At 52.1% G+C, this 18,936-nt stretch overlaps 1 protein-coding gene across 3 annotated transcripts in view; it reads right to left on the reverse strand.

Annotated features, from left to right (window-relative positions):
- Positions 1-18,936, reverse strand: part of COL26A1 (collagen type XXVI alpha 1 chain) — a 164,421-nt gene that overhangs the window by 86,617 nt on the left and 58,868 nt on the right. For 2 of the 3 annotated variants that reach the window (XM_019421592.2, XM_019421590.2), the window contains exon 3: positions 2,582-2,685. In XM_019421592.2, the coding sequence (XP_019277137.1) occupies positions 2,582-2,685 (104 nt within the window). The remainder of the gene's footprint in view (positions 1-2,581; positions 2,686-18,936) is intronic. The other variant, XM_019421591.2, reaches the window with a different exon arrangement.

The raw sequence follows: 18,936 nt of genomic DNA on the forward strand, positions 1-18,936 counted from the left end.
AAATGTAAATTTTATCTCAGAAAAAAAAAAAGATGTTTACAGTAATGTTAGCAATAATTTAAAACTTGGGAGCAGCTTCAGCATCTTGTAGTAGGGGTTCAGTTAATAAAGTATATACCCAAATTTTACAGCCACTAATAATATTGCTGCAGAAAGCTATCTATCGACACGGATAAACATTCATGGTAACTTATGTGAAAAAGAAAGTTATCGAAAGCGTCCAACTGACATGAAAGCACAGGAAAAAAGGTCTGAAGGCTTTTCACCAAAGTGAGGTTCAAGGTTACCTTGAGAGGCGTGATTCTGGGTATTTTTATCTTGTCTACACTGAACGTGTGCTTGCTTTTGTAATAAGGAAAAAACATTTCCAGATATATACCTATTATAGTTACAGACACTTAGACATGTCTAATTCTCCTTAGCTGTGTTCTCTAAAGTCACCATGGTTCTGAATGAGCAAACGTTGAACCATTGCTCCTATAGGGCAAATACGGGGTTAGGTCTCTCCCAGCGTCTGGTCACCACACTTTGGTCAACTTGTTTTACATGTGCTGGGAGAACTTAACGGCTGTCTGCACCTCACCTGGCAGCTCTGGGTGTGACCCCTCCTGGTCCCTGTCCCATGGGTGTCCTCCCTTTGAGGATCTGAATCTGTACCTTTCGCGGTAATAAACCACAAGCTGTGAAGGCAAGAGCTCTTCGGCTCTGTGAGTTCTCCCAGTGGATTATCAGACCTAAGGGTGGTCTGGGCCCCCTCCCCCGTCGCATCTATATCAGTTTCTCGAATCCCCTTTTGAATCCCTTTTGCTGTTCTGCTGGTTACCTTAATGAGTTCTGTCACACACATGCTCGTGTTCTATCTGCGTGAGATTGCGAACTCAGACGTTCTGAGGCTTACGCTTCGTTTACTAGTTCATCCCTTTAGCAAGGAGAACACAAAAAGAGGTGAAAAACGTACATGCTTAGGCAGTGCAGTGGTTTCCAGGAGAGGGAGGAAGGGGCCCTATTTGGGCTCAGTTACCCTTAGAAGAAACACACAGTCTGCAGGGTGGTGAGCAGCAGTTGGGGGAGGCAGACATGAAAACACACGGTTACAGTCAGCTAAGGCAACGATGGGGGCCAGGGGGGCATCGGGGGCTCTGGGAGTTTAGAGAAGGGCCCGAAGCATTCCCGATGCTGAGCAAAGGCCTCTAAAGATGAGCAGAGAGAGGGGCCCTTCTCTGTATGAGTCCAACGTTGCTCGTTTTATTGGTCACTGAAAACTCAGTTAGTTACTTCAGGGTAAATCAATCACGTCCCTAGAAACCCCTGCCTGCCCGGCTCCTCGCAGAATCCAGACAGCATGACTGCTCTGTTCAGTGGGAGGGACCAGGTGTCTCTCCCCATGGCCGTGGCATTGACAGGAGAAGTAAATCCAGATCCTGGCTCTGAGGACCTCCGACTCAACCAGGCACCTGATGTGAACCGTGGTCTTTCACATCAAGTATGCGCGGTCCAGCCACCCCCAATTTCACCTCGGGGAGCCTGGCCTCCCCCCACCCCTCGGCCCCCTCCTGCTCCTCTCCAAGGAAAGACCCACAGCAGCTCTATGCCCCACCCCCAAGTGTGGGCCAGCTCCCCTCCCAGGATCAGGTGCCTCGTAAGTCAGGAAGGGCGGTACCACTGGACCCTTTTTGCCTCCCGGCCCCCTCCCGCAGCTCCGCTTTGGGCCACAGGCCCCCTGAAGCATCGTCATCATTATTACTCCTGCTACTTCTGTTACGTTATTATTTACAACCCAAAGAATTTTAGGCAGTTTTACAGTGAGAGCATGTTCCTAACATATTATAACTTACCATAACTTCATTATCACCTAACTTATAAAAGCATATATGTAAAACAAAAAATCAGTAAGTTGGATGATAAAAAAAAAATGACAGAAAATAATTTTATCAGAAAGTCAATGTCGTAGAAAGCCACCGTTCCCAAATGCAAAACTGGCCCCTGAGCCTCCAGACCGACCAGCTAGCGTGGGAACAAGGTGGGCTGCGAACCTGTTGGTTGGGCAGAACCCACCTTCCTTGGCCATGAGCGAGGTGGGGATTTGCTGTCATCCCTCCCCGACCCACCTGAGTGCTGCCATCTGGCCCCCTCGGGTTGCAGAGGCAGGCTGGGACCCGGTCCAGGGGCTCGGAAGGAAGGCCCCAGCTCGGGCCCTCTCCTCCCACCCTCCCTCGGGAGCGGGGACAGAAGGGCAGGACAATCAGTTCACCGGCCACCAGGTCAGTTTGCCTCATTCTACAACAGACGTGGCTCCAAGGCTGGTGAACTCTCAGCTGCACCTGCTCAGAGACCCGGTGGCCAGCCCTGCCCACCCCCCACCCACCAGAGCAGAAGAAAGAGGCGGCAAATCGAATCCCCTCCCCCAGGCTATAGGGCTCAGAATTCGCCTCCATCCTGCACCTGACTGGGGCACACAGGGACCCCGCCTCGGTGCCCACCGGCAGAACTCCACGGCCGGGCCCACCCAGTGCCCCTCCCCCAGCCGTTTGGCCTGGACTCCCCCCACCCCCCCTTCACACACACACCCTGGCAGACTCACCCTCATCACAGTTGCTCCCGGTGAAGCCAGGACAGCATCTCCACTCCAGCACCGTCACCGTGCGGTAGGACACTTTGTATGTGGGTCTGATCAGAGTCCTGTAACTAACACAAGGGCAGCATCAGGAGAGTGTGAGCGCCCGTCCACCCCCGCCCCCCAGCCCCAGCCCCAGGGCTCTGGGAGCCACCTGGGTAGTGGAGTCCATCATCCCAGCTCTGTGCCCACTGGCTGTGTGGCCCCGGGTAAGTGACCACCCCTCTCTGTGCTGGGTGCATTATAAAGTCCCTCCTCAGCTCTGCCTTCCTGCAGGTCTCCAAGCGTGGCCACCTAGGGTGGGAAAATGTCAGCCATGGACTGAGCTGCGTTCCCACAACTCATATGTTGAAGCCCTGCCCACCCTGCCATATGACTGTATTTGCATACAAGGTCTTTAGGAGGTAATTAGTTAAATGAGGTCGTTAGAATGGGGCCCTAATTCCTTAGAACTGGTGGCCTTAGGAGAAGAGGAAGACAGAGAGAGAGATCTCTGTGCTCACGCACACACTCAGGAAAGGCCGTGTGAGGACACAGAGAGAAGGTGGCCATCTGAGAAAACACATTTCTGTTGTTGAAACCACCCAGCCCGTGATATTTTGCTGCGGCGGCCCGAGCTAAGACACGGACCAAGATCATGAATAAGGGAAAGAAAAATATCAGAACGTGCATGACTTCTAACCACCCCGAAGTTACTGAATTCCAACACTCTTTCCCAATCATTTCTTCGGTTGATTCATCCAATGAATACGTATGAATACATAGGAGCGCCAACTACACGGAATCCTGTGGTCACCGACTGATAAAACTGAGTCCCATCCTCGAGAAAATCACAGCCTAGCGGATGATAGAGACACGTGAACGAAAACTCGCAATCCGATTGTGGGACCCTCGCAGCCCTAGAAAACTCCCACAAAGTTCGGTGGGTCCCACAGTAAAATTTCACACTCCTGCAGTCGTGAACTTTTTCTTGCAAGTAAGCTTGATACTATTTTGCAAAACTCTGAGACATAAAAGAGACCACCAAACCACAACGAGCTATATCACCTCGAGCGCGCCCAGAGGTGAGAATGGCTGTCTTCAAAAAGACAAGAAACGGGCGCCTGGGTGGCTCAGTGACTCTTGGTTTCGGCTCAGGTCATGATCTCACGGTTTGTGGGCTCGAGCCCCGCGACAGGCTCTGCGCTGACAGTGCAAAGCCTGCTTGGGATTCTTTCTCTCTCCCTCTCTCTGCCGCTCCCCTGCTCACGCCCTCTCCCTCTCTCCCTCTCAAAATAAATAAATAAACTTAAATAATAATTAAAAAAAAAGACAAGAAACAACAAGTGTTGGCGAGGATGTGGAGAAGGGGGAGCCCTCATGCATCCCCTCATGTGGGGATGTAAATTGGTGCAGCCACCGTGGAAATTGGTGTGGCAGCTGACAGCTCCTCTAAAAATTGAAAATACAACTCCCATGTGATCCAGCACTTCCACTTCTGGGGATTTATTCCAAGGAAAACAAAAACACGAATTCGAGAAGCTACCTGCACCCACGTGTCCACTGCAGCATGAGGTACAACAGCCAACACAGGGCAACAGCCTAAGCGTCCATCGATAGAGGAACAGCTAATAAAATGTGGTGCATATATGTACAAATGAAATATCAGCCATAAAAAGGAAGGAAATCTTGCCATTTGCGGCAACAGGGATGAACCTTGCGGGCGTTATGCTAAGTGAAATACATCAGAGAAAGACAAATACTGTACGATTTCACTTATATGTGGAATATAAGAAAAATTAAAAAACAAGGTCATACGTACAGAGTATAGACACGATTGCCCGAGTTGGGGCAGGGGAGGGGGGAGCGAAATGGATGGAGGGGGTGAAAAGGTAGAAACTTCCAGTCATAAAATTAACAAGTCTTGGGATGTAATGTACAGCAGGGTGACTATAGTTAATAACACTGAGTAGAATATGGGAAAGTCGCTAAGAGAGTAGATCTTCAAGTTCCCATCCATCTTGGGGTGAAGGGGCATGTGGGTGGTTCGGTCAGTTAAGCATCTGACTCTTGATTTCAGCTCAGGTCACGATCTCACAGTTTGTGGGATCGAGCCCCACGTCGGGCTCTGCACTGACGGTGTGGAGCCCGCTTGGGATTCTCTCTCCTTCTCGCTCTCCGCCCTGCCCTGCCTCTCTCCGGTGTGTCCACTCTCTCTCTCTCAAAACGAATGAGCAAACTTAAAAAAAGGACTAGAAAAATAATTTTTGTAACTGTGTGTGGTGACAGATGTTAGCTAGAATTATCGTGGTGATCATTTGGCAACATATTCAAATATCAAGTCAAATACTATATGTCTGAAACTAATATAATGTTACCACACACACAGACACACACACAACATAGGACCCAATTTCACAAGGGGATAAATTTGGCTTGACTACTCGATTTCCATGCATCATTATAACTTTGCTGCTCGATCTCATTCGCACAACTTCCTCTTGAAAACAGAGCTACGTGAGTTCACAAAATCCGGATCTGCTGACACCAAGCAACTTAATCGGTGAATGGGAAAATTATGAATTAATTGGTAGCAGCAGGCGTGACGTTTCGAGATGCCCTGTTGACAGGAAAACACACGAGTCACGTCTCAAATTTCAGAAACCCTGCACTAAATCTGAACAATCCTGTTACACTAATTTCTCTTTAAAAAAAAAAAAAATTCTTCTCGCTCATGTTTCATGAACGTTCTGGCAAACCAGCTTCCCCCCTGGAGGTGGAAGGGGCGGGGGGGTGAGGCTGTGTGCAGCCAGGGGCAGGAAACTTCGAATGAGGGGCCAGGAGTCTGCATGCTGGGACCAGGACAGCAGACCCAGACCTTTGGACTCACAACTGCCTCCCGGAAACACTGCCACAGGGCGGCGGGGGTGGAGGGGGGCAGGGGGTCTGTAGGTTCTGTAGGTTGTAATAAACACACACACTTACGTACACACACTCTCTCACGTGCTCTCGCACTCACACATGCTCACATGCACGTGCGCTCCCGTGCTTTCACACCCTCAACACTCCCACCGCCTTCCTGCTGCAGATCTCCCAGCTTGAAGCGAGGCCCAGCCAGGAGAGGGAGGAAGCTTTAATTTAGATAAAAGATGACAGTTTTTAAATCAATTCCTGGAACAAGACTGGTGCTCCTGCTGAGAGGGACCAGCAAAGCTATGGAACCCACCCCCCCCCCCCCCCCACTCCCCGGGGCAGACGTGCAAGGCAGGAAAAGGGTCGAGTTACTTGCTGCTCGCATCCAGCCAAGTGCAGCGGATGCCACGAACGGGGTGCCTCCTATAACCTCGGCGCCATGGGGTAGATGGAGCCCTGGGCGGCGGGGACACAAGACCCGGGCTTCGGGCTCTGCCCCAACTCTTGATATGGAGTTGCACACGTTACTCATGAGGACTCCATGGAGACCAGGATGAGGGGCGTGAGGCTTTCTGGGAGGGTGCGTATGCAAGGTGCCCAGAGCAGGAGGGGTGCATAGATGCTGGCTTTGCAAAATGCAGATCTGACCTCGTTCCTCCTGGCCCACGCCCTTCGGCCGTCCCCACTGCGGTCAGGGAGTCGGCCTGCTTAGCCACGAGCGCTGGCCCTTGCCCTGCGGTGTGTATACACACAATGGAATATCATTCCACCCTCCAGCCTGTGAGCCATCCAAATGCACCAAGCATCCCTCAGTCCACGCCTCGAATGACCATGATGATAACACAAGAATAAATCTCGTAAGAGCTTTGAGTGTTCGCCACGCTCCAGTCACTGTTCCGAGTGTTTTACATTCGCCAGCTCATAACAATCTCAACGGGTGGATACTGTTACTAATCCTAATTTACAGATGAGGAAACTGAGGCACAGAGAAGTTAAGTAACTTTCTCAAGGTCACGCTGCTACAAGGTAGCAGAAACTACAATTTGTGTTCGTTCGAGGGAACATTTTTCCTCCCTGCACAAGATCCTGATGTCGGGCTCTGAACTAGAGGGAACGCTCCCGCTCCAGAGAGGGTGTCTTTCTGCCCTCCGTTCTGTGGGCCATGGGCTGGCCTGTCCCCCACTCCGGGACCAGAAGGAACCAGAAGGAACCAGACGGCCTGTGAAGTCCAGGAGCACCAGTAGGTGGCGCTGCTTCACCAGCTCTCAGGTCTCACCTGACCGCCCTAGGCAGCAGGAGTGTTCGCAGCCTGGGCACAGGCTGGGCTAGCCCCACCCCCACCCCCACCCCCAGCCCTTCCACTGAGGTCCACTCTGCAAACCCAGTGATCTTTCTAAAACACAGATCCAATTTCGTGACTGCCCTCTCTCAAAACCTCCCATGGCTCCCACAGACTAAGCTCTTTAGGTCAGTAAAGAAGACGCTCCTACCTTCTATGCTCCCTTCCTCCTGCCTGCCACCATCAGCCAGGGCTCCTACCACCGCTGCACAACCCACTCTTCCTGCCTCTGGGCCTTTGCACGTGCAGGCCCCTCTGTCTACCTGCCCTTCCTCCTTTACTCTGCCTGAGATAAATTCCCAAGAGCCTTCAGGGTATGACTCAAATGTCCTGTCCTCCTCTGTGAAGCACCCCCGCTCCTGGCCAGCGTCCACAGGCTCCCACCTGAGCCCCCCCCACAGCAATTTGCACAGAGACTGGTTTGAACCCGACACTCATCCGTGAACTCAGCAGGTACATGCCAAGAGCCTGCCATGTGCCAGACAATGGGAATGCAAGCACGGGTCCTCTCTGCCACATCAGCACACGCGCGATGACGTTATACGTTATATAACGTATAAGCACGGGCAGTGCTAAGTGCTTTGAAGCGAAGCGGGGAGTTCATGCCTCACATTGGAATGGAATGTTTTTATTAAAGTACAATTTACATGCAGTAAAATACATAAATCTAGTGTTTAGCTTAATACTATTTATTTATTTATTTGAGAGAGAGAGAGCAAGCAGGGGAGAGGGGCAGAGGGAGAGAGAGAATCTTAAGCAGACTCCATGCCCCGTGTGGAGCCCAACGCGGAGCTCAATCCCATGACCCTGGGATCACGACCTGAGCGGAATCAAGAGTCAGACGCTTAACCGACTGAGTCCCCCAGGTGACCCCCTATATCTTTTGTCTTACTGATAGTAGCCATCTTAACAGGTGTGAGGTGATAATCGCATTGTGGCTTTGATTTGCATTTCCTCTTATCAGTTATTTATTTTATTTTTCTTTTTTTCTTTTTTTTTTTTTTTGTTTATCTATTTTTGAGGGGGGAGGGGGAAGGGGCAGAGAGAGGGAGACCCAGAATCCGAAGCAGGCTCCAGGCTCTGAGCTGTCAGCCCAGAGCCCGATGCGGGGCTCGAACTCACGGACCGTGAGATCACGACCTGATCTGAAGTCGGACGCCCAACCGACTGAGCTACCCAGGCGCCCCTATCAGTTACTTATTGATGTGACTATAGAAGATGAAGCAGATGAGGCTGTATTGGGGAGGGCTTCATAGACGGGAGGGGCAACTGATACCCAGGAATAGCTTCACGACCATTAGTATAATTGAAAACAGTAGCTGTATTAGGCTCTCCAGAGCAGCTGAACCACTGGCCTACATGGAGACATACAGAAAGAGATTTATTTATAGGAGTTGGCTCACGCAACGATGGAGGCTGAGCGGTCCCATAATCTGCCATCTGCAAGCTGGAGGCCCAGCAAAGCCTGTGGCGTGGCTCCCAGGGAGGCCCAGGGGGCCGAGGGTGTAAGTCCTAGTTCGAGTCCCGAGACCCAAGGACCAGGAGCGCTGATGTCCAAGGGTGCGAGTGGATGGATGTCTCCAGAAGAGAGTAAATGGGCCCTTCCTCTGTCTTTGTGTTCTGTCCAGGCCTTCAACGGATTGGATGACGCTCACCCCCATGGGGGAGGGCAGATTTTCTCCACTCAGCCTACCAGTCCAATGCTGATCTTCTCTGCTCCATAACCTTGATCTTGGGCTTCCCAAACTCAAGGACTGTCTATTAAATAAATGCCCCAACTTGCACGCTCTCTTGCTCTCTCCCTCTCTCAAAATAAATAAACTTTAAAAAAAAATACTCTATCTCTCCCTCTGCCCCTCTCCCCCTCTCGCTCTCTCCCTCTTTCTCTCTCCTAAAAAACAGAAAAAGACAAGATACTAAGTGTTGATAAGGATGTGGGGAAGAGGGACCTCTCGTGCACTGTTGGTGGGATGCAGCCACTGTGGAAAAGCATTTGGAGGTCCCTCAGATTATTAAAAATAGAATTATCATGTGACCCAGCAATCCCCCTTCTGGGTATTTACCCAAAGGAAATCGGATCAGTATCTCGAAGAGGTTTCTGCATCCCCATTGTCCACTGCACAATAACCAGGACGTAGAAACAACTGGAGTGTCCATGAACAGATGAATGGATAAAGAAATTAGACACACACACACACACACACACACACACACACGCGCGCGCGCACGCACGATAGAATATTATTCAGCCACAAAAAAGGAGGAAATGCCGTATGTGACAACCTGGATGAGCCTGGAGGACATTATGCTAAGTGAAAAAAGCCAGACACAGAAAGACAAAAAAGAATGATCTCGTATACGGAACAACATCATCAAAAGAGTGGAATTCAGGGGCGGCTGGGGGGCTCAGTTGTTAAGCATGGGGCTTCAGCTCAGGGCACGATCCCACGGCTCATGGGTTGGAGCCCCGTGTCAGGCTCTATGCTGACAGCTCAGAGCCAGGAGCCTGCTTCGGATTCTGTGTCTCTCTCTGCCCCTCCCCCGCTCACACTCTGTCCCTCTCACTGTCTCTCAAAAATAAATAAGCATGACAAAAAGTGTTTTAATAAAAGTTAAAAATAAATTTTTAAAAAGGGTGGAATTCATAGTAACAGAACAGAATGGTGGTTAGCAGAGGCTAGGAGGTGGGGGAAAGAGGAAGAGATTGATAAAAGGGTACAAACTTTTAGTTATAAGACAAATAAGTCTTAGAAACCTGATAAACAATGTGACAACTGTCACATTGGGACAGTCGCCTCTGTGAGGTAAGGGGGCAACTATACCTTCTGCTGCTGTTTGAAGACTGTTCCCAAGGGGCAGAGACACCTCCCGCCCTGCTCCCATCCCTCACCCCAGGGAGCAATCCCTTTCAAATCAGATCAGCCCCCAGGCCGCCCCCACAATCAGACAAACAGCAATAATCCCAGCGTTTACAGACTTCGCTGAACCTCTTGAGGTCGGTCTCACTCGGGGACGCCTGCGCTCCTGGAGAGAACCTGGCGACCCTAGGGCTCCCCAGAAGAGGCTGCACCCCTGCACAGGGCTCACCCCACCATCCAAGTGGTGGTGGCAGGCCTGTTCCTTGGAGGCGATGTGACGACCCAAGGATGAGGTCCTGGGCGGGGGCCACGTGGACCCGGGAGCGACCCCCACCACCAGGGCTTTAACGACTCCCGGATGGATGCGGGAGGAAGAGAACCCAGATTGGCCTCTGGGGCCCGACTCTCCCCCAGGTGGAGATGGCCCTCCAGCCTGTTGACTCTGTAGTGCTGCGGTGTCCACTGGAGGGGAGAACGAAGTCCACACCATGGTCCACGAGCCCTGCGTGCTCTGGCCTGGCACCCACCAGGCCCCTGACCCTTAAGTCCCTCGTTCCTGCTTTCCAGCCATACTGGCCTTCCAAATCACTTAAGGGGTGCTCGCTCGTGCGTGCTCTCTCTCTCCCTTTCTCTCTCTGTTACCTAGTTAAGGCCCAGTCCCCTCCACCCCCATCTCAAAGGCCCTCTCCTCCAGGAAGCCCTCCTGAGGCCTCTGACCACATCAGCGTTCCCGGCTGTGCCCTGTGTCCCTGTGCCCTGCCTTCATAGCATTTCCCCCAGGTTACAAACTGCATTCCTGACTCATAACTGATGCCTGTGTCTCTGCCACACCACGGGCTCCCGGAGGGCAAGGCCCTTGTCTGTGCCTGGCACTTAGTAAGTGGGCAACACTTTGGACCCACCGACTGCCTGGGGGTCTGGCTCCCGTGACGTGACGGTCCTCCTGGAGCCTGCTGGCCAACAGGCATCCAAGGCCACACAGCTATGGGCACGGGCTGAGGGAGGAGAAGTCCCTCACTGGTCCACAGAAAGTGCTCTCCATACATGCCCACTTTACTGGTGCCAAAACTGGCTCAGAAAAGAAAGAGGGATGGAAGGGAGTTGTATCTGCTGAACACCGGATGCTTGGCCCACTGGTCCTGTATCACTGTCCCGTTTTGTGGATGAGGACACAGTCCCCGCCCGAGCTTGTGTGGAGCCCCCAGTCGGCCTGCGCCATCAGGATGTGGATGAGCCCGCTCCCCACGCTAGACTGTATACCCTCCAGGGCCCGTCTTTTCATTGGCTGCCCCCCCACCTCCCACCCCAATGCATCCAAGAGGTCAGATGGCCCAGCCGAGATCCGGATACAGGGAGGGAGACGCTGCAGATGTGCACAGGGTGGCCCCCGCAAGGACAGCCCAGGCTGCCTTGGCCCTAGGGGATCAAACATGCAGTCAGGCAAGATAAACATGGGGCTTTCTGGCTGCTTTGTTTCTAATTCACTCCGATGCATCTCTGTCCCTCTAGGAGCTTTGAGTGAGCCCCGGCCTCTCTGAGCCCTCTGTGAAGTCTGGGCTGGGATGCCACAGATTCAAAGGTCCCTTCTTACCTTGAAATTCTCTAAACGCAATTTAGAGTCTCCATGGGGTGTCTCCCACCTCACCAGTTCTGGGTTATTGTTTTTTCCAAGATGACCCAAATTTAGGGACTTCTGTCCTCTTCGGATTTGCTCCCTCTGATGGGCGGATCCTGGGGCTTCCCTCACCAGCAAACTCCAGAATACATACTCCCCTGGGGGTTGTTACTCAAATATCCACGAGGACTTTGACTCTCCCCCTCTGTGCTCCTCCCATGACAGAGCCCTGAGAGCTCAACCTCCACCAGGTAGGTCCTACCTGCCCACCGCTTGCCCCCCACCCACCCCAGTCCAGCCTCCATCACCACCCTCCCAGCAAGCGGCCATGACCCCTAATGGGCGCCCAGCTTCCACACCCACCCCCTCTCCTCCAGCCTCCGTACAAGCTCCAGTTTTCAAAGCACAAACTTCCTCCGTAAACCTGCCCGGCTTCTCTTTAATCTTAGGACACAACCCCAATCCTTCGGATGACCACGTGGACTGCCCAGATCTGGCCGCTATCCACCTTGGCTGCCTCCCCACTCACCGATCTCTGACCCCTCTGGGGACCCCCAGCAGCATCGGCCTTTGAGTTGATGAACCCCCAGAGCTCCTGGCCGTGTCAGAGCTTGTCACCTACTGTTCCCTCTGCCCGAGACACCCACGAAGTCCGGCACGGCCCCCCAGGCTGGGAAAACGTGACGCCTCCTCTGGGAGGGCCTCCTTGACCAGCCTGCTCTCAGTCACAACCACCCCACCGCAGGCTGGGTCCCCTCGGTTTATACTGTCATAGAACTCTGACTTGTCTTCCAAACACTTACCACCACCCGTGCATTCATCTGATGCCTGTCCCCTCTACTAAAGCCGCTGGCCGTGCCCCAGGCTTAGCTCAGGGTAGGGCACGTCCTGTGCGCTCAATAAAAATTGGTAGAATGAAAGAAACAACGGATGGCGTACCAGATGGCAACTGCAATGCCAGCCACGACACCACAGCTCCGCAGAGCTGCTCAGGGTGTCGGGTGGGGGACATCGCTGGAAACTGACGGCCAGCAGGGATGGGGCGGGCAGGGCAGGGCCACTTCCACCGGGAGGGGCCCGAAAAGTCTCCCTACGTTGTAGAACGCTTGAGGAAGTTCCGCTGAGCTGAGAAGGCGAGGAGGCAGGAGAGACAGGAGGTGGTTTGGGATGAGATCTGGCGCATTTGGGGAGCAGGCAGGGCGGCTGTGAAAGCCCCCAAAGCCGGCAAGGAGTCTGGCCTGGGCGCGTGGAGACCGCAGTGGCTGATGTTGGCTAGGCCTTCCAGAGCATCTCCTGACCAGCAAAATATGTTCGAGCCCGCCATATACACATATTAACTGGGGCACCCAGGCAACTTGGTCCGTTAAGTGTCCGACTTCGGCTCAGGTCATGATCTCACAGTTTGTGGGTTCAAGCCCCGCATCGGGCTCTGTGCTGACAGCTCAGAGCCTGGAGCCTGCTTGAGTCTGTCTCTCTCTCTCTCTCTCTGTCCCTCCCCTGCTCACTCTCTCTCTCTCTCTCTCTCTCCCTCTCTCAAAAATAAACATTAAAAAAAGTTTTAATATATCTATCCATGTTAATTCATACATGTCTATACATGTGTATTACATGCTGTCTTGGCATATATTAAAAATCAGTAGAGCTGAATTTCACTCTTATTTTATAGATTAAAAAATAAACAGAAGACTTGATGTGGTTTTCCTGGGCCTCAACAGACAGCCTTGTGCACCGGCTAGGAGACCACCCCTCCCAGCTATGGGGAAGCCACCCAGGGACCGTGGCACCGAGGAGTGTGGTGGTCAGATCTGCCTAGAGACACCCCACCTGTGGCCGCATGTGCTTATGTGGGCAGCCATGCAGGAAGCTGCCCCCACTGTGAGCAGACAGAGAAGGGTCCCCCAAGAGCCTCTCAGCAAGTACAGAGGGCTGAAGTCATGAGCTCCTCAATGACTACCCTCCGCAAAGGGGGCAGATGTATCCCGTGTTTCCCCAAAGGTGGCCCTGGGTGCACAAGGTCATGTGAAAGGGCATTTGAAGAACAGGATCCCAGGAGGGGTGAGGTGCCCGTCACTGGAGGTGTGTAAGTGGAGGCCATGGCTCTTTGGCCTCCAAAGGTGGGTGGGGTTCCCAAAGCATCAGGAGGTCCCTCAGTGTGTGCCAGCACAGGGCTATCATCTGGGCATCGCCAGCCCCGAGACCTCACATGGGGGCGCCGCTGCCCCCCCCCCCCAACTGGGCACTTCGGCTGCAGGCTCCTGGCCCCACTTCCTTACCAGGGACCACCACGGGGAGGACCAGACTGGGAGGTACCGAGACAGGCTGGAGACTCAACAGGAAATGGGAGTGGGGGTTTCAGAAAGGGAGGCAGGAGATTATTAATCTCTTGATTAATAGCAGCGGGGCCGGTGGGAGGGAAGGGGCTGTCCCACCGCAGTTCCGAGGCGGGAGGAGGGGGTTTCCAGCCTCTGGCCTCCTCCACATCCAAGCTAGTCGTTCTTAAGTGCCAGACGCAAGGGACAGCGGGCCCAGCGGGCAATGTCTTCCGCCCAGGCCTCCCCTCCCACGACAGCCCAGGCCCACGGTCCACTGGGGAGTCGTGGCGGGGGAGGGGGACGCAGCCCAGACGAGCCCCACGCTGCGGGGGTCGGCCTCCCCGAGCTTCTCCATCCACCCAGGCTGGCTGAGGAGGAGAGGCGGGGAAGAAAGGCCGTGTTTTAAGAGAGTACTAAGTCCGGGACTTCACAAGGCCTAGCAGGCAGCAGGCAACCCAGCCAGAGGGGGGAGGCCGGCTGGCAGGGGGCCGTCTGTCTGGTGGAGGGGAACGAAGGAGGCCGATGAAGCCCCGGAGAGTTCCGGCAAACCCCTCCGCTCAGCACATCTGGAAAAGGTTGGCTCTAAGGCCATCAAAGAGCTCCGAGGGGCCAGGGAGAAGCCAGGCCGCGGAAAACTGAACCCCCAGCCCCCCACCTGGAGTCCCTGGGGCTAGGTGTTCCAAATCTGTCCGGCAGGCCCCGGGCCTGGCCCGCCCCCTCCAGCAGCTGCCCCGGGGGGCTCACAGCCAGGGGTCTGGTTTCCACCCCAAAGCAAGACAGGGGTTATATCCTCATTTCCCAGGAAGAGAAGCTGAGGCACAGAGAGGAGAGGCCTGGCTTGTCCCCTCTGCCTTCCTCTCACAGGGAAGTCTCGGCACTCGACCCCTCGCTGTGGAGCCAGCTAGAGAAGGCACACCCCCCCCAGCTTATTTCCTCCCCCCTCTCCCCTCCCCCGCACGAGTCCCTAGTGAAATCCCCTCATCCCCGAGATCTCTGCTCCGATGTCATTCCCCCAGGGAAACCCCAGGACCAGGTCTCATATCAGGGACACCACTGCTGTGAGTCTGATGGTCCCTCATCGAGGGGTGCCCCCCCACATACACACACGCAACTTCTGTGAGAGAGGGGCCACGGTTTTTTGCACCCTAGCGCCTGCTCTCAGGTTCTCCATCAGTTCCACACGAACGACTGAACAATGAAACACAAGATCTTAGAACCCTGAAGCAGGGGGTTCCTCCAAGTGAGACCAGGCCTGGCGGCCTGGCGGGGGAATCCCCCTGGCGCTCTCTGCACACCAGCTGCCGACTCACTGGGCGCCTGGCGTGGTCGTCTGGGCCTCGTGTTTGTCTGTGAACATCACAGACAGGTACCTCCATCACGCACATGCACGTGCGCACACACACACACGCCACAGAAATCCAACGTACGAAAAATCACAGAATGGGAAAATCCCCACGGGACGCAGCTGTATTAAATTTTGTTTTCCTCCCACAAGAAGGCGGATGCGTTCCTTTAATGGACACTGAGGAGCGTCTCAGTGTGCAGGACCTCGCGGCGAGCCCTGGGGATACCGGGGCGGAACATCGTGGGCCTGCCATCGAGGCCCTCGGGAGTTGGTGGAGTCGCCCCCGGTTCGGACCCTCTCAGCGTCACACGGGTGAACCCACAGGGGTGACGGCCTCTCCTGCTGTGCCGCTCTGACAAGGCCCCCCTTCCCCTCCTGCTGCAGGTTCGCCGGCTCTGGGCTTCTCTGCCCTCCTGTGCGGCCACTCTTCCCTCTCTGTGGGACCGTTCCTGGCAGCTCACAGTTTACAACTATGCTCCTGTACCTCCCGTCCTAGAAAGAAACAGAGTGCCTGGGTGGCTCAGTTGGTTAGGCCTCCGACTCAGTTTAGGCTCAGGTCATGATCTCACAGTCCGTAAGTTCAAGCCCCACGTCGGGCTCCGTGCTGATAGCATGGAACCTGCTTGGGATTCTCTCTTATGCCCCTCTCTCTCTGCCCCTCCCCTGCTCTCTCTTTCAAAATAAATAAGCAAACTTAAAAAAAAAAAAAAAGAACAAAAGAAACAAGCAAAATCCCTCCCTTGATCCTGTGCTGCCCCCAGCTTCCCAGCCCCATCTGTGCTCCCCTCCCGGCAAGAACTTCTTGAAACTTCTCGCCTTTCATTTTGCTCCTCGGCCGGAGCCATCATGGCCTCCGTCCCCCACCAGTCTCAAAACTGCACTTGCCGGGGTCCCAGCCACCCCACATTGCCAATTCTAATGCGTTCTCAGGCCTCATCCTAACAGGTTTCCCAGAACATTTGGGAGACTTGGCCTCTCCCTCTTCTCCTCCCTCCTGAAACTCACCTCCTGGAGCACCTGGTTTCTCTGATCCTCCCTCTGCCCTGGCTGCTCCCTCTCACCCTCATTAGCCAGCCCGTCTTCCTTAGCCTTGCCTCTGAGGTTGGGGTGCCCGGAATGTTCAGGAAGCAGCACCCCTTCTCCATCTGGTCATCCCCAAGTCCACCTCCAATCCTGCAGCTTCAAACACGGTCTACATGCTCTCGATCCTCAATCACACCACATCTCCTAGGTTCCAACATGCAAGCATTGTTACAGTTCAACATGGCAGATACTGGATACATTACAGTTGATGGTGTGCTATCATTTAATGGGTTTAAGTCTCAGGGATGGTAAGATAACATAGTTCTTCCTACCAATGGCGTCTTAGAATCCATGAAATGCACTATGGCCCGAGCCCCGGAATCTTCCTGGTGCCCTGGGCTTTTCACTCAACCTCTTACTCGCCCCCCGCCCTCCACGGATGCCCCATGGGCATCTCAAGCTTCAGCTGGCCAAAACAGAGCTGCCGGCTTCCACCTCTTAGGGCTGACACCCCTGAGTGTCCTCAGCTTAATGAACGGCATGCACAGCCAACCAGCCGCTCAAACCAAACATTTAGGGTTGTTCCCGATTGCCCCCTGCCGCTCCGTGATCAGATTCTTGTTATCTCAGCTTCAGGACACCTGAATCCAGCCACTTCTCTCTACTTCCCCAGCTATTGTCCTAGCGTGAGCCCCCATCACCTCGCAGTTGCCTGTGCCCATTCTCCCCACGACAGCCAGCGATCTTCTCCAAACCTAAACCAGTCCATCTCAGGAACCTCCAGAAAGTTGAGAAAAATCATTCAAAGCAAGCAGAAAAAAGGATATCGTAGAGATAAGAGCAGAAAGCAATGGAATTGAAAACAGAAAAACAACAGAGAAAAATCAGTGAAACCCAAAGCTGGTTCTCCGGAAAGACCAATGAGATGGCCAAACTCTAGCAAGACTGACAAAGGAAAAACAAGAGAAGACACAAATTATCAATCTCAGGAATGAAACAGGTAATATCACTACACATGTAAATGTTAACAGTTTAGAGGAAACGGACCAAGCCATTGAAAAACGCAAATTACCCCATTGAAAAATGCAAATTACCCCATTCAAGATGAAATAGGTCATTTAAATAGCGCCATAACTATTAAGGAATTTGCATTTGTAGCTTAAAAACTCCTTCAAAAGAAATCACCAGACCCAGATGTTTTCATCAGAGAATTTTACCAAACGTTTAAGAATTAATACCAATTCTACACATCCTCTCCCAGAAAATGCAAGAGGAAGGAGCACATCCTAACTCATTTTATGAGACGTTGATACCGAAGTCAGACAAAGACAGTAGAAAACAAGAAAACCACAGACCAATATCCATCATGGATACAGACATAAACATCCTCAAACAAAATATTAGCAAGTAGAATTCAGCTATATATTTTTTAAAATTATACACCATGGCCAAGTGGGGTTTATTCCAAGGATGCCATGTAGGTTTAATATCCCAAAATGAGTCAACGTAATCACCATATTAAAAATCACATAGGGGTGCCTGGGTGGCTTGGTCTGTTAAAGCATCCGACTTCGGCTCAGGTCATGATCTCACAGTTCATGAGTTCAAGCCCCATGTTGGGCTCTCTGCTCTCAGTACAGGGCCTGCTTCAGGTCCTCTGTCTCCCTCTCCTTCTGCCCCTTCCCAGCTCATGCACGTTCCCTCTCTGCCAAAAATAAATAAAAATTAATTTAAAAAAAAAAATCACGGAATCATGTCAATCATTGCAAAAAAATATATTGACAAAAATCAGTGCCCATGATGAAAACCCTCAGGAAAAAAATGGTAATACAGGGAATTTCCTCAGCTTGATAGAGAACATCCACGAAATCCTTGCAGTTAACATTATACTTACTGGTGAAAGGCTTTCCCCCTGTGGCTGGGAACAAAGCATTCTCTCTGTTCTCTCCACTCTTACTCAGTGAGTGCCGGCAGTTCTGGCCAGAGAAAAGGCAAAGAAAGAAAATGACAGACACACAGATCTGAAATGAGGAAACAAGACAGTCGCTACTTACAGATGACATGATTGTCTGAAGAAAAAAAGTGTCACGGAATCTACAGAAAAATGCCCAAAACTAACATATGAACTCAACACGGTCAGAGGATACAATATAAACACACACAAAAATCTATTGCATTGATATATACTGGCAATGAACACAAGGATATTGAAACTGAAAAGTCAATTTTACCCGTTTTACCAAAAGGCACTACTTACAATCACTCCAAAAAAAAAAAATTTTTTTTTAAAAAGAAAAAACAGAGCACGTAGGCCAAAAACTGTAAGAAAGCAATGAAAGATGAAATAAGTAAAAAAAAAAAAAAAATCCAAATAAATGGAGAGACATACGATATTCCTGGACTGGAAGACTGAACATAGTAAGATAATAATTCTCTCCAAGTGGATGTAAAGGTTTAATGTAATTCCTGCAAAAATCGCATCAAGATTTTTGGTAGCTATAGACCGGATTATCATAAAATTTATATGAAAAGACAAAGGAACTAAGGTTGCTAAGCCAATTTTGAAGAGGAAGAAGGAAGTGGGAACAAAATGAGCCTCTCCGATTTCAAGACTCATTACACAGCAACAGCACGACCAAGAGGTATTGACACGGACCTGTAGACGCGTATTATCAATGGAACAGAACAGAGAACCTAGACCAACACAAATATACCCAAATGATACTTTTACATTTTATTTTATTATTTACTTTGAGAGACAGAGTGCCAGCAGGGGAGGGGCAGAGAGAGACCGGGAGACAGAGAGTCCCAAGGAGGCTCCGTGCTGTCAGTGCAGAGCTCAATAAACTGTGAGATCACGACGTGAGCCGAAATCAGGAGTCGAACACTTAACCGACTGAGCCACCCGGGTGCCCCCGAAATGATTTTTAACAAACAT

The sequence above is a fragment of the Panthera pardus genome, unplaced genomic scaffold (assembly GCF_024362965.1).
Source record: "Panthera pardus isolate Hobbes unplaced genomic scaffold, ASM2436296v1 HiC_scaffold_4, whole genome shotgun sequence".
NCBI lineage: Eukaryota > Metazoa > Chordata > Mammalia > Carnivora > Felidae > Panthera > Panthera pardus.